Here is a 15,000-nt window from a genome sequence, read left to right as displayed (position 1 = left end):
AGCTCCTAACAATGCAGTCAAAAGTCAAAGAAGTTCATTTAAAAAATAAAAAGAAAGAAAGAAATTAAGAAACGTCAAAACAAATCTAATTATCAACCCAAATAGCAACGGTAATCAAAATGCATTCTAGAAGTCTGTAGACTGGATTCCAGAAGCTATACTAAGAAGGATATTTACAACAGGAGATATATTAGACCGAGCTGTGAATCCAGTATATACAGTGCCTTGAGAAAGTATTCGGCCCCCGTGAAATTTGCGACCTTTTGCCACATTTCAGGCTTCAAACATAAAGATATAAAACTGTCTTTTTGTGTGAAGAATCAACAACAAGTGGGACACAATCATGAAGTGGAACGACATTTATTGGATATTTCAAACTTTTTTAACAAATCAAAACGGAAAAATTGGGCGTGCAAAATTATTCAGCCCCCTTAAGTTAATACTTTGTAGCGCCACCTTTTGCTGCGATTACAGCTTGACAAGCAGGTGTCCACATACTTTTAGCAACGTAGTGTATGCCAATGCTCTCTCCTCTCTCTCCTCTCTCTCTCTCTCTCTCTGTAGAGTATTCAGGATGCCCTCCAGAGGGCGCTGTCCTCTCTGCTGCAGACCTCACCTCACCGCAGAGTCGCCATGGTTACCTTCAATGACCAGGTACTGATTGATTTTTGGGAGAGAATTTTGAGGGAGGAAGGGAAACAGGTCCTGTTGTTACAGGACTGTATATATATATATATATATATCACTGTATATAGACTTTGTTATTCTCCTATTGTTTTATTGACTGTACACTTGTTTATTCCATGTGTAACTCTGTTGTTGTTGTTTCTGTCGCACTGCTTTGCTTTATCTTGGCCAGGTCGCAGTTGTAAATGAGAACTTGTTCTCACTAGCCTACCTGGTTAAATAAAGGTGTTCTCTACTAGCCTACCTGGTTAAATAAAGGTGTTCTCTACTAGCCTACCTGGTTAAATAAAGGTGTTCTCTACTAGCCTACCTGGTTAAATAAAGGTGTTCTCTACTAGCCTACCTGGTTAAATAAAGGTGTTCTCAACTGGCCTACCTGGTTAAATAAAGGTGTTCTCAACTGGCCTACCTGGTTAAATAAAGGTGTTCTCAACTGGCCTACCTGGTTAATAAAGGTGTTCTCAACCAGCCTACCTGGTTAAATAAAGGTGTTCTCAACTGGCCTACCTGGTTAAATAAAGGTGTTCTCAACCAGCCTACCTGATTAAATAAAGGTGTTCTCACTGGCCTACCTGGTTAAATAAAGGTGTTCTCAACTAGCCTACCTGGTTAAAATAAAGGTGTTCTCAACCAGCCTACCTGGTTAAATAAAGGTGTTCTCAACTGGCCTACCTGGTTAAATAAAGGTGTTCTCAACTGGCCTACCTGGTTAAATAAAGGTGTTCTCTACTAGCCTACCTGTTAAATAAAGGTGTTCTCAACTGGCCTACCTGGTTAAATAAAAAGAGAAAAAAACCATTATTAGAATTTTTAAATCAGGCCTACCACTGCTGTGTCGTCTGCAAACTTGATGATTGAGTTGGAGGGGTGCGTGGCCACACAGTCATGGCTGAATCCTTGTGGGGCCTCTGTGTTGAGGGTCAGTGTAGTGGAGGTGTTGTTGCCTACCTTCACCACCTGGGGGCGGCCCCGTCAGGAAGTCCAGGACCCAGTAGCACAGGGCGGGGTTCAAAGTACTATAGTGTCACATTGCCTCAGACTGGGAAAACTACTGGCACCCGGTTGTGTATGACACAGATTTAGTGAACCGTAGCGGTGTATTTTCAGTTAGTCCTTTGATGAATCAACCGTGTACAGAACAATGTTGAGAAACTTACCGTCTGTTGATTTTTTGAGATGATTGTATCAAGAACTAAAGAAGGATAGATAGTGGTGAGTGCTTGTGTTGCGTGTGTACGTGTGTGTTGTGTGTACGTGTGTGTTGTGTGTACGTGTGTGTTGTGTTGTACGTGTGTGTTTGTGTGTACGTGTGTGTTGGCGTGCGTACGTGTGTGTTGTGTGCGTGTGTGTTGTGTGCATGCGTACGTGTGTGTTGTGTTGCGTGCGTACGTGTGTGTTGTGTTTGCGTGCGTACGTGTGTGTTGTGTGCGTGTGTGTTGTGTTGGCGTGCGTACGTGTGTGTTGTGTTGCGTGTGGTACGTGGTGTGTTGTGTTGCGTGCGTACGTGTGTGTTGTTGTTGCGTGCGTACGTGTGTGTTGTGTGCGTGTGTGTTTGTTGTGCATGCGTACGTGTGTGTTGTGTTGCGTGCGTACGTGTGTGTTGTGTTGCGTGCGTACGTGTGTGTTGTGTGCGTGTGTGTTGTGTTGCGTGCGTACGTGTGTGTTTGTGTTGCGTGCGTACGTGTGTGTTGTGTTGCGTGCGTACGTGTGTGTTGTGTTGCGTGCGTACGTGTGTGTTGTGTTGCGTGCGTACGTGTGTGTTGTGTTGCGGTGCGTACGTGTGTGTTGTGTTGCGTGCGTACGTGTGTGTTGTGTTGTGTGCGTATGTGTGTGTTGTGTGCGTGTGTGTTGTGTTGCGTGCGTACGTGTCGTGTTGTGTTGCGTGCGTACGTGTGTGTGTGTTGCGTGCGTACGTGTGGGTTGTGTTGCGTGCGTACGTGTGTGTTGTGTTGCGTGCGTACGTGTGTGTTGTGTTGCGTGCGTACGTGTGGTGGTTGTGTTGCGTGCGTATGTGTGTGTTGGGTTGCGTGCGTACGTGTGTGTTGTGTTGTACGTGTGTGTTGTGTGCGTGCGTACGTGTGTGTTGTGTTGCGTGTGTACGTGTGTGTTGTGTTGCGTGCGTACGTGTGTGTTGTGTTGCGTGCGTACGTGTGTGTTGTGTTGTACGTGTGTGTTGTGTGCGTGCGTACGTGTGTGTTGCGTGCGTACGTGTGTGTTGTGTTGTACGTGTGTGTTGTGTTGCGTGCGTACGTGTGGTGTTGTGTTGTACGTGTGTGTTGCGTGCGTACGTGTGTGTTGTGTTGTACGTGTGTGTTGTGTGTACGTGTGTGTTGTGTTGTAACGTGTGTGTTGTGTGTACGTGTGTGTTGCGTGCGTACGTGTGTGTTGTGTGCGTGTGCGTGTGTGTTGTGTGCATGCGTACGTGTGTGTTGTGTTGCGTGCGTACGTGTGTGTTGTGTTGCGTGCGTACGTGTTGTGTGCGTGTGTGTTGTGTTTGCGTGCGTACGTGTGTGTTGTGTTGCGTGCGTACGTGTGTGTTGTGTTGCGTGCGTACGTGTGTGTTGTGTTGCGTGCGTACGTGTGTGTTGTGTGCGTGTGTGTTGTGTGCATGCGTACGTGTGTGTTTGTGTTGCGTGCGTACGTGTGTGTTGTGTTGCGTGCGTACGTGTGTGTTGTGTGCGTGGTGTGTTGTGTTGCGTGCGTACGTGTGTGTTGTGTTTGCGTGCGTACGTGTGTGTGTGTTGCGTGCGTACGTGTGTGTTGTGTTGCGTGCGTACGTGTGTGTTGTGTTGCTTGCGTACGTGTGGGTTGTGGTTGGCGTGCGTACGTGTGTGTTGTGTTGCGTGCGTACGTGTGTGTTGTGTTGCGTGCGTATGTGTGTGTTGTGTGCGTGTGTGTTGTGTTGCGTGCGTACGTGTGTGTTGTGTTGCGTGCGTACGTGTGTGTTGGTGTTGCGTGCGTACGTGTGTGTTGTGTTGCGTGCGTACGTGTGTGTTGTGTTGCGTGCGTACGTGTGTGTTGTGTTGCGTGCGTATGTGTGTGTTGTGTTGCGTGCGTGCGTACGTGTGTGTTGTGTTGCGTGCGTGTGTGTTGTGTTGCGTGCGTACGTGTGTGTTGTGTTGTACGTGTGTGTTGTGTGCGTGCGTACGTGTGTGTTTGTGTTGCGTGCGTACGTGTGTGTTGTGTTGCGTGCGTACGTGTGTGTTGTGTTGCGTGCGTACGTGTGTGTTTGTGTTGCATGCGTACGTGGTGTTGTGTTTGTACGTGTGTGTTGTGTGCATGCGTACGTGTGTGTTGCGTGCGTACGTGTGTGTTGTGTTGTACGTGTGTGTTGTGTTGTACGTGTGTGTTGTGTTGCGTGCGTACGTGTGTGTTGTGTTGTACGTGTGTGTTGCGTGCGTACGTGTGTGTTGTGTTGTAACGTGTGTGTTGCGTGCGTACGTGTGTGTTGTGTTGTACGTGTGTGTTGCGTGCGTACGTGTGTGTTGTGTGCGTGCGTACGTGTGTGTTGTGTTGCGTGCGTACGTGTGTGTTGTGTTGCGTGCGTACGTGTGTGTTGTGTTGCGTGCGTACGTGTGTGTTGTGTTGCGTGCGTACGTGTGTGTGTGTGTTGCGTGCGTACGTGTGTGTTGTGTTGCGTGCGTACGTGTGTGTTGTGTTGCGTGCGTACGTGTGTGTTGTGTTTGCGTGCGTACGTGTGTGTTGTGTTGTGTGCGTACGTGTGTGTTGTGTTGCGTGCGTACGTGTGTGTTGTGTGCTGCGTACGTGTGTGTTGTGTGCGTGTGTGTTGTGTGTTGTGTGCGTGCGTACGTGTGTGTTGTGTTGTACGTGTGTGTTGTGTGCGTGCGTACGTGGTGTGTTGTGTTGTACGTGTGTGTTGGTGTGCGTGCGTACGTGTGTGTTGTGTTGTACGTGTGTGTTGTGTGCGTGCGTACGTGTGTGTTGTGTGCATGTGTGTTGTGTTGCGTGCGTACGTGTGTGTTGTGTTGCGTGCGTACGTGTGTGTTGTGTTGCGTGCGTACGTGTGTGTTTGTGTGCGTGTGTGTTGTGTTTGCGTGCGTACGTGTGTGTTGTGTGCGTGCGTACGTGTGTGTTGTGTTGTACGTGTGTGTTGTGTTGCGTGCGTACGTGTGTGTTGTGTTGTACGTGTGTGTTGTGTGCGTGCGTACGTGTGTGTTGTGTTGTACGTGTTGTGTGCGTGCGTACGGGGATGTGTGTTGTACGTGTGTGTTGGTGTTGTACGTGTGTGTTGTGTTGCGTGCGTACGTGTGTGTTTTTGTTGTACGGTGTGTGTTGTGTGCGTGCGTACGTGTGTGTTGTGTTGTACGTGTTGTATGCGTGCGTACGGGGATTGTGTTGTAACGTGTGTGTTGTGTTGTACGTGTGTGTTGTGTGCATGTGTGTTGTGTTGCGTGCGTACGTGTGTGTTGTGTGCGTGCGTACGTGTGTGTTGTGTTGTACGTGTGTGTTGTGTTGCGTGCGTACGTGTGTGTTGTGTTGTACGTGTGTGTTGTGTGCGTGCGTACGTGTGTGTTGTACGTGTTGTGTGGCGTGCGTACGGGGATGTGTGTTGTACGTGTGTGTTGTGTTGTACGTGTGTGTTGTGTTGCGTGCGTACGTGTGTGTTGTGTTGTACGTGTGTGTTGTGTGCGTGCGTACGTGTGTGGTTGTGTTGTACGTGTTGTGTGCGTGCGTACGGGGATGGTGTTGTACGTGTGTGTTGTTGTACGTGTGTGTTGTTTGCGTGCGTACTGTGTGTGTTTTTGTTGTACGTGTGTGTTGTGTGCGTGCGTACGTGTGTGTTGTGTTGTACGTGTTGTATTGCGTGCGTACGGGGATGTGTGTTTGTACGTGTGTGTTGTGTTTGTACGTGTGTGTTGTGTGCATGTGTGTTTGTTTGCGTGCGTACGTGTGTGTTGTGTGCGTGCGTACGTGTGTGTTGTGTTGTACGTGTGTGTTGTGTTGCGTGCGTACGTGTGTGTTGTGTTGTACGTGTGTGTTGTGTGCGTGCGTACGTGTGTGTTGTACGTGTTGTGTGCGTGCGTACGGGGATGGTGTGTTGTACGTGTGTGTTGTGTTGTACGTGTGTGTTGTGTTGCGTGCGTACGTGTGTGTTGTGTTGTACGTGTGTGTTGTGTGCGTGCGTACGTGTGTGTTGTGTTGTACGTGTTGTGTGCGTGCATACGGGGATGTGTGTTGTATGTGTGTGTTGTGTTGTACGTGTGTGTTGTGTGCGTGCGTACGGGGATGTGTGTTGTGTGCGTGCGTGTGTGTTGTGTGCGTGCGTGTGTGTTGTGTGCGTGTGTGTTGTGTGCGTGCGTACGGGGATGTGTGTTGTGTGCGTGCGTACGGGGATGTGTGTTGTGTGCGTGCGTACGGGGATGTGTGTTGTGTGCGTGCGTACGGGGATGTGTGTTGTGTTGTACGTGTTGTGTGCGTGCGTACGGGGATGTGTGTTGTGTTGTACGTGTGTGTTGTGTTGTACGTGTTGTGTGCGTGCGTACGGGGATGTGTGTTGTGTTGTACGTGTGTGTTGTGTTGTACGTGTTGTGTGCGTGCGTACGGGGATGTGTGTTTGATCGATAGGGTCAACAATGATTAATGGCTCTTTCCTTTTAATGTATATAAAGGTGCGTGAGTTTCAAGTTTTCGAGAAGCTATTTTTTTCCCCACCCAACTGATCTTTTTCTTTTATGATAAATGATTTCATTGCAATTCAACACCACTTTACATGACTGGATACATAATTAGCAGAATCTTTAATGGTTATAAAAACAAACTGAGAGCAAATAAAAAACGGCCTCATCTTGAATACATTCATCTAATGTAGGGCTACGAAAAGGGGGGACACTTACAGAGCCTCGTATTCAGACCCCTCGGCCTTGAAACGTATTCAGACCCCTCGGCCTTGAAACGTATTCAGACCCCTTGGCCTTGAAACGTATTCAGACCCCTTGGCCTTGCAAATGTATTCAGACCCCTCGGCCTTGAAACGTATTCAGACCCCTTGGCCTTGAAACGTATTCAGACCCCTTGGCCTTGCAAACGTATTCAGACCCCTCGGCCTTGAAACTGATTCAGACCCCTCGGCCTTGAAACGTATTCAGACCCCTTGGCCTTGCAAACGTATTCAGACCCCTTGGATTTCTTCACATTTTGTTGTGTTACAAAGTGGGATAAACATTTGTTTAATTGTCATTTTGTGTAATACAATGTTGATGGGGCCCAAAATAACCATGTAATGTCAAATACTATTATATATATATTGTTTTTGATGAATAAAAACGCAATAACTAAAATATAGTAGTTGCATAAGTATTCACATGTTAGAAGCAGCATTGGCAGTGATTACAGCTGTGATGCTTTCTGGGTAATTCTCTAAGAACTTTGTACACCTCGATTGTGAAATATTTCCCCATTATTCTTTTCAAAATTCTTCAAGCACCTGAGCAGTTTCCTTCCTCTCCTGCAGCTCAGTTCAGAGGAAAAGTGTATCTTCGATGTGTCTGGGTGGTTTAATGCATCATCCACAGCATAATTATGATCGTGACCAGGCTTAAATAGATATTAAATGTCTGATTTGTTATTGTTACCCGTTGACCAATCATTGCCCTTCTTTATGAGGCTTTCAAAAAGCTCCCTGGTCGTTGAATCTGTGTTTGACATTCAATACTGTTGACTGAGGGACCTTCCAGATGTTGTATATATGGGGGACAGAGGAAGGGGTAGTCATTAAAAATAATCATGTCTGCCCCTATCATTTCACACAGTGAGTCCATGTCACTTATTATGGGATTTCTTAAGCCAAATTCTACTCCTGAACTAATTTAGGCTTGCCTAAACTAAGGGTCTGAATACTTACGCAACGACTATATTTTAGCAATGAATTTTTGTATTCGTAAATAAATATAAATATATATTTTAAAAAAATCTTACACTTTGAGAATTAAATCTATTTTAAAACCGCATTGTAACACAATAACATTTGAAAAAAAATAAAAAATACAAGGGTTCTAGAATAATTTTGCAAGGCAGCGTATTGTAGTCTACAATATGACATCCATCTGTCTACCTACTAACCTGTCTACCTGTCTACCTGTCTGTCTACCTACTAACCTGTCTACCTACTAACCTGTCTACCTGTCTACCTGCTAACCTGTCTACCTACTAACCTGTCTACCTGTCTACCTACTAACCTGTCTACCTACTATGTCTACCTACTAACCTGTCTACCTACTAACCTGTCTACCTGTCTACCTGCTAACCTGTCTACCTACTAACCTGTCTACCTGTCTACCTGCAAACCTGTCTACCTACTAACCTGTCTACCTACTAACCTGTCTACCTGTCTACCTACTAACCTGTCTCCCTGTCTACCTACTAACCTGTCTACCTGTCTACCTGCATACCTACTAACCTGTCTACCTGTCTACCTACTAACCTGTCTACCTACTAACCTGTCTACCTGCATACCTACTAACCTGTCTACCTGTCTACCTGTCTACCTGCATACCTACTAACCTGTCTACCTGTCTACCTACTAACCTGTCTACCTGTCTACCTACTAACCTGTCTACCTACTAACCTGTCTACCTACTAGCCTGTCTACCTTCTACCTACTAACCTGTCTACCTACTAACCTGTCTACCTGTCTACCTACTAACCTGTCTACCTGTCTACCTACTAACCTGTCTACCTGTCTACCTACTAACCTGTCTACCTACTAACCTATCTACCTATTAACCTGTCTACCTACTAACCTATCTACCTACAAACCTGTCTACCTGTCTACCTACTAACCTGTCTACCTGCCTACCTACTAACCTGTCTACCTACTAACCTGCCTATCTGCCGACCTGTCTACCTACTAACCTGTCTACCTGCCTACCTACTAACCTGTTTACCTACTAACCTGTCTACCTACTAACCTGTCTACCTGTCTACCAGCCTACCTACTAACCTGTCTACCTGCCTACCTGCCTACCTGTCTACCTGTCTACCTACTAACCTGTCTACCTGCCTACCTGTCTACCTGTCTACCTATCTACCTACTAACCTGTTTACCTGCCTACCTGCCTACCTTATCTACCTGCCTACCTGTCTACCTGCCTACCTGTCTACCTGCCTATCTGTCTACCTGTCTACCTGCCTACCTGCCTACCTGTCTACCTGCCTACCTGCCTACCTGTCTACCTGCCTACCTGCCCACCTGTCTACCCCGTCTACCTGCCTACCGGCCTACCTGCCTACCTGTCTACCTGCCTACCTGCCTACTTGCCTACCAGCCTACCTGTCTACCTGCCTACCTGCCTACCTGTCTACCTGCCTACCTGCCTACCTGCCTACCTGTCTACCTGCCTACCTGCCTACCTGTCTACCTATCTACCTGTCTACCTGCCTACCTGCCTACCTGTCTACCTGTCTACCTATCTACCTGTCTACCTGTCTACCTGCCTACCTGTCTACCTGTCTACCTGTCTACCTGCCTACCTGCCTACCTGTCTACCTATCTACCTGTCTACCTGCCTACCTGCCTACCTGTCTACCTGTCTACCTGTCTACCTATCTACCTGTCTACCTGCCTACCTGCCTACCTGTCTACCTGTCTACCGGTCTACCTGTCTACCTACCTACCTGCCTACCTGTCTACCTGTCTACCCTGTGTACATGCCTACCTGTCTACCTGTCTACCTGCCTGCCTGCCTACCTGTTCTACCTGCCTACCTGCCTACCTGTCTACCCGTCTACCGGCCTACCTGCCTACCTGTCTACCTGCCTACCTGCCTACTTGCCTACCTGCCTACCTGTCTACCGGTCTACCTGTCTACCTGCCTACCTGTCTACCTGTCTACCTGTCTACCTGTCTACCTGCCTGCCTGCCTACCTGCCTACCTGCCTACCTGTCTACCTGTCTACCTGCGTACCTGCCTACCTGCCTACCTGCCAGCCTGCCTACCTGCCTACCTGTCTACCTGTCTACCTGCCTACCTGTCCTACCTGCCTACCTGTCTACCTGTCTACCTGTCTACCTGTCTACCTGCCTACCTGTCTACCTGCCTACCTGCCTACCTGTCTACCTGTCTACCTATCTACCTGTCTACCTGTCTACCTGTCTACCTATCTACCTGCCTACCTGCCTACCGGTCTACCTGTCTACCTGTCTACCTGCCTACCTGTCTACCTGTCTACCTGTCTACCTGTCTACCTGCCTACCTGCCTACCTGTCTACCTGTCTACCTGCCTACCTGTCTACCAGCCTACATGCCTACCGGTCTACCTGTCTACCTGCCTACCTGCCTACCGGTCTACCTGTCTACCTGTCTACCTGTCTACCTGCCTACCTGCCTACCTGTCTACCTGCCTACCTGCCTACCTGTCTACCTGCCTACCTGTCTACCTGTCTACCTGCCTACCTGTCTACCTGCCTACCTGTCTACCTGCCTACCTGTCTACCTGTCTACCTGTCTACCTGTCTACCTGCCTACCTGTCTACCTGCCTACCTGTCTACCTGCCTACCTGTCTACCTGCCTACCTGTCTACCTGTCTACCTGCCTACCTGCCTACCTGTCTACCTGCCTACCCTGCCTACCGGTCACCTGTCTACCTGTCTACCTGTCTACTTGCCTACCTGTCTACCCTACCTGTCTACCTGTCTACCTGTCTACCTATCTACCTGTCTACCTATCTACCTGTCTACCTGTCTACCTGTCTACCTGTCTACCTGCCTACCTGCCTACCTGTCTACCTGCCTACCTGTCTACCTGTCTACCTGTCTACCTGCCTACCTGCCTACCTGTCTACCTGTCTACCTGCCTACCTGTCTACCTGTCTACCTGCCTACCTGTCTACCTGTCTACCTGCCTACCTGTCTACCTGCCTACCTGTCTACCTGCCTACCTGTCTACCTGTCTACCTGCCTACCTGCCTACCTGTCTACCTGCCTACCTGCCTACCGGTCTACCTGTCTACCTGTCTACCTGTCTACTTGCCTACCTGTCTACCTGTCTACCTGCCTACCTGTCTACCTGCCTACCTGTCTACCTGCCTACCTGTCTACCTGCCTACCTGTCTACCTGCCTACCTGTCTACCTGCCTACCTGTCTACCTGTCTACCTGCCTACCGGTCTACCTGTCTACCTGTCTACCTTGCCTACCTGTCTACCTGTCTACCTGTCTACCTGTCTACCTGTCTACCTATCTACCTGTCTACCTGTCTACCTGTCTACCTATCTACCTGTCTACCTGTCTACCTGTCTACCTGCCTACCTGTCTACCTGCCTACCTGCCCTACCTGTCTACCTGTCTACCTGCCTACCTGTCTACCCTGCCTACCTGCCTACCTGTCTACCTGTCTACCTGCCTACCTGTCTACCTGTCTACCTGTCTACCTGTCTACCTGCCTACCTGTCTACCTGTCTACCTGCCTACCTGTCTACCTGTCTACCTGCCTACCTGTCTACCTGTCTACCTGTCTACCTGCCTACCTGTCTACCTGTCTACCTGCCTACCTGTCTACCTGTCTACCTGTGGCATATTTTCTTTATTGGTATGAGAATGATCTCCCTCTGTAGGTAGTAGTGTATGGTGATGGTTCAGGTGTACCAGTCTCTCTGAGGGACTGGGCTATCAATAACACTCCCTCCCCATCCCCTCCCTCTCTCCCTCTGTAGGTAGTAGTGTATGGTGATGGTTCAGGTGTACCAGTCTCTCTGAGGGACTGGGCTATCAATAACACTCCCTCCCCATCCCCTCCCTCTCTCCCTCTGTAGGTAGTAGTGTATGGTGATGGTTCAGGTGTACCAGTCTCTCTGAGGGACTGGGCTATCAATAACACCTCCCTCCCCATCCCCTCCCTCTCTCCCTCTGTAGGTAGTAGTGTATGGTGATGGTTCAGGTGTACCAGTCTCTCTGAGGGACTGGGCTATCAATAACACTCCCTCCCCATCCCCTCCCTCTCTCCCTCTGTAGGTAGTAGTGTATGGTGATGGTTCAGGTGTACCAGTCTCTCTGAGGGACTGGGCTATCAATAACACTCCCTCCCCATCCCCTCCCTCTCTCCCTCTGTAGGTAGTAGTGTATGGTGATGGTTCAGGTGTACCAGTCTCTCTGAGGGACTGGGCTATCAATAACACTCCCTCCCCATCCCCTCCCTCTCTCCCTCTGTAGGTAGTAGTGTATGGTGATGGTTCAGGTGTACCAGTCTCTCTGAGGGACTGGGCTATCAATAACACTCCCTCCCCATCCCCTCCCTCTCTCCCTCTGTAGGTAGTAGTGTATGGTGATGGTTCAGGTGTACCAGTCTCTCTGAGGGACTGGGCTATCAATAACACTCCCTCCCCATCCCCTCCCTCTCTCCCTCTGTAGGTAGTAGTGTATGGTGATGGTTCAGGTGTACCAGTCTCTCTGAGGGACTGGGCTATCAATAACACTCCCTCCCCATCCCCTCCCTCTCTCCCTCTGTAGGTAGTAGTGTATGGTGATGGTTCAGGTGTACCAGTCTCTCTGAGGGACTGGGCTATCAATAACACTCCCTCCCCATCCCCTCCCTCTCTCCCTCTGTAGGTAGTAGTGTATGGTGATGGTTCAGGTGTACCAGTCTCTCTGAGGGACTGGGCTATCAATAACACTCCCTCCCCATCCCCTCCCTCTCTCCCTCTGTAGGTAGTAGTGTATGGTGATGGTTCAGGTGTACCAGTCTCTCTGAGGGACTGGGCTATCAATAACACTCCCTCCCCATCCCCTCCCTCTCTCCCTCTGTAGGTAGTAGTGTATGGTGATGGTTCAGGTGTACCAGTCTCTCTGAGGGACTGGGCTATCAATAACACTCCATCCCCATCCCCTCCCTCTCTCCCTCTGTAGGTAGTAGTGTATGGTGATGGTTCAGGTGTACCAGTCTCTCTGAGGGACTGGGCTATCAATAACACTCCCTCCCCATCCCCTCCCTCTCTCCCTCTGTAGGTAGTAGTGTATGGTGATGGTTCAGGTGTACCAGTCTCTCTGAGGGACTGGGCTATCAATAACACTCCCTCCCCATCCCCTCCCTCTCTCCCTCTGTAGGTAGTAGTGTATGGTGATGGTTCAGGTGTACCAGTCTCTCTGAGGGACTGGGCTATCAATAACACTCCCTCCCCATCCCCTCCCTCTCTCCCTCTGTAGGTAGTAGTGTATGGTGATGGTTCAGGTGTACCAGTCTCTCTGAGGGACTGGGCTATCAATAACACTCCCTCCCCATCCCCTCCCTCTCTCCCTCTGTAGGTAGTAGTGTATGGTGATGGTTCAGGTGTACCAGTCTCTCTGAGGGACTGGGCTATCAATAACACTCCCTCCCCATCCCCTCCCTCTCTCCCTCTGTAGGTAGTAGTGTATGGTGATGGTTCAGGTGTACCAGTCTCTCTGAGGGACTGGGCTATCAATAACACTCCCTCCCCATCCCCTCCCTCTCTCCCTCTGTAGGTAGTAGTGTATGGTGATGGTTCAGGTGTACCAGTCTCTCTGAGGGACTGGGCTATCAATAACACTCCCTCCCCATCCCCTCCCTCTCTCCCTCTGTAGGTAGTAGTGTATGGTGATGGTTCAGGTGTACCAGTCTCTCTGAGGGACTGGGCTATCAATAACACTCCCTCCCCATCCCCTCCCTCTCTCCCTCTGTAGGTAGTAGTGTATGGTGATGGTTCAGGTGTACCAGTCTCTCTGAGGGACTGGGCTATCAATAACACTCCCTCCCCATCCCCTCCCTCTCTCCCTCTGTAGGTAGTAGTGTATGGTGATGGTTCAGGTGTACCAGTCTCTCTGAGGGACTGGGCTCTAGTTGATTCTGACTACCTGAGACAACAGGGTAAACAGTACAACACTCCACACTGTATAGCTGAGAGCTACCAACACCTCTCACTGAGAGTCAAAGAGTGAGTCTGTCTGTCTGGTTAACTGTCTGACTGTCTGTCTATTTGTCTGTCTGGCTGCCTGACTGGTTCTCTGTCTGTCTGTCTGATTGATTGCCTGTCTGACTGTCTGGCTGTGTGCTTGGCTGGCTGGCTGTGTGCTTGTCTGTCTGTCTGTCTGTCTGTCTGATTGACTGTCTGACTGGCTGGCTGGCTGTGTGCTTGGCTGGCTGGCTGTGTGCTTGTCTGGCTCTCTGCCTGACTGGTTGAATGTCTGACTGGCTGGCTGTCTCTGTCTGGCTGTCTGACTGTGACTGACTGTCTGCCTGTCTATCTGGTTGACTGTATGGCTGTCTGTCTAGTTGACTGTCTGACTGGCTGGTTGTCTGTCTTTGTCTGGCTGTCTGACTGTTTGACTGGCTAGCTGACTGTCTGGTTGACTGTATGACTGGCTAGCTGACTGGCTGGTTGACTGTTTGACTGACTAGCTGACTGGCTGGTTGACTGTTTGACTGGCTAGCTGACTGTCTGGTTGACTGTTTGACTGTCTGGTTGACTGTTTGACTGGCTAGCTGACTGTCTGCTTGACTGTCTGACTGACTAGCTGACTGTCTGGTTGACTGTCTGACTGGCTAGCTGACTGGCTGGTTGACTGTTTGACTGACTAGCTGACTGGCTGGTTGACTGTTTGACTGGCTAGCTGACTGTCTGGTTGACTGTTTGACTGTCTGGTTGACTGGCTAGCTGACTGTCTGGTTGACTGTTTGACTGGCGAGCTGACTGTCTGGTTGACTGTTTGACTGGCTAGCTGACTGTCTGGTTGACTGTTTGACTGGCTAGCTGACTGTCTGGTTGACTGTTTGACTGACTAGCTGACTGTCTGGTTGACTGTTTGACTGGCTAGCTGACTGTCTGGTTGACTGTTTGACTGGCTAGCTGACTGTCTGGTTGACTGTTTGACTGACTAGCTGACTGTCTGGTTGACTGTCTGACTGGCTAGCTGACTGGCTGGTTGACTGTTTGACTGACTAGCTGACTGGCTGGTTGACTGTTTGACTGGCTAGCTGACTGTCTGGTTGACTGTTTGACTGTCTGGTTGACTGGCTAGCTGACTGTCTGGTTGACTGTTTGACTGGCTAGCTGACTGTCTGGTTGACTGGCTAGCTGACTGGCTGGTTGACTGTTTGACTGACTAGCTGACTGTCTGGTTGACTGTTTGACTGGCTGGCTGACTGTCTGGTTAACTGTTTGACTGACTAGCTGACTGTCTGGTTGACTGTTTGACTGACTAGCTGACTGTCTGGTTGACTGTTTGACTGGCTAGCTGACTGACTAGCTGACTGTCTGGTTGACTGTTTGACTGGCTAGCTGACTGACTAGCTGACTGTCTGGTTGACTGTCTGACTGACTAGCTGACTGTCTGCCTGTCTTGTT

The 15,000-nt window shown here is 49.5% G+C and overlaps 1 protein-coding gene across 2 annotated transcripts in view; it reads left to right on the top strand.

Moving 5' to 3' along the window:
• The window catches only part of LOC116353931 (circularly permutated Ras protein 1-like), a 25,931-nt gene extending 12,306 nt beyond the window's left edge, over nt 1–13,625 (top strand). The window contains exons 8-9 of one of the 2 annotated variants that reach the window (XM_031791714.1): nt 565–654; nt 13,439–13,625. In XM_031791714.1, the coding sequence (XP_031647574.1) occupies nt 565–654; nt 13,439–13,594 (246 nt within the window). In that variant the 3' untranslated portion in view covers nt 13,595–13,625. Of the gene's footprint in view, nt 1–564; nt 655–11,259; nt 11,518–13,438 lie in introns of those variants that run through there. The other variant, XM_031791715.1, reaches the window with a different exon arrangement.
• The last annotated feature ends 1,375 nt before the right edge of the window (nt 13,626–15,000 follow it).

This window comes from Oncorhynchus kisutch, linkage group LG16 (genome assembly GCF_002021735.2).
Source record: "Oncorhynchus kisutch isolate 150728-3 linkage group LG16, Okis_V2, whole genome shotgun sequence".
NCBI classification, from domain to species: domain Eukaryota; kingdom Metazoa; phylum Chordata; class Actinopteri; order Salmoniformes; family Salmonidae; genus Oncorhynchus; species Oncorhynchus kisutch.
Note: the sequence above shows the minus strand (reverse complement) of the source record. Positions and strands in the feature narration are given on the sequence as shown.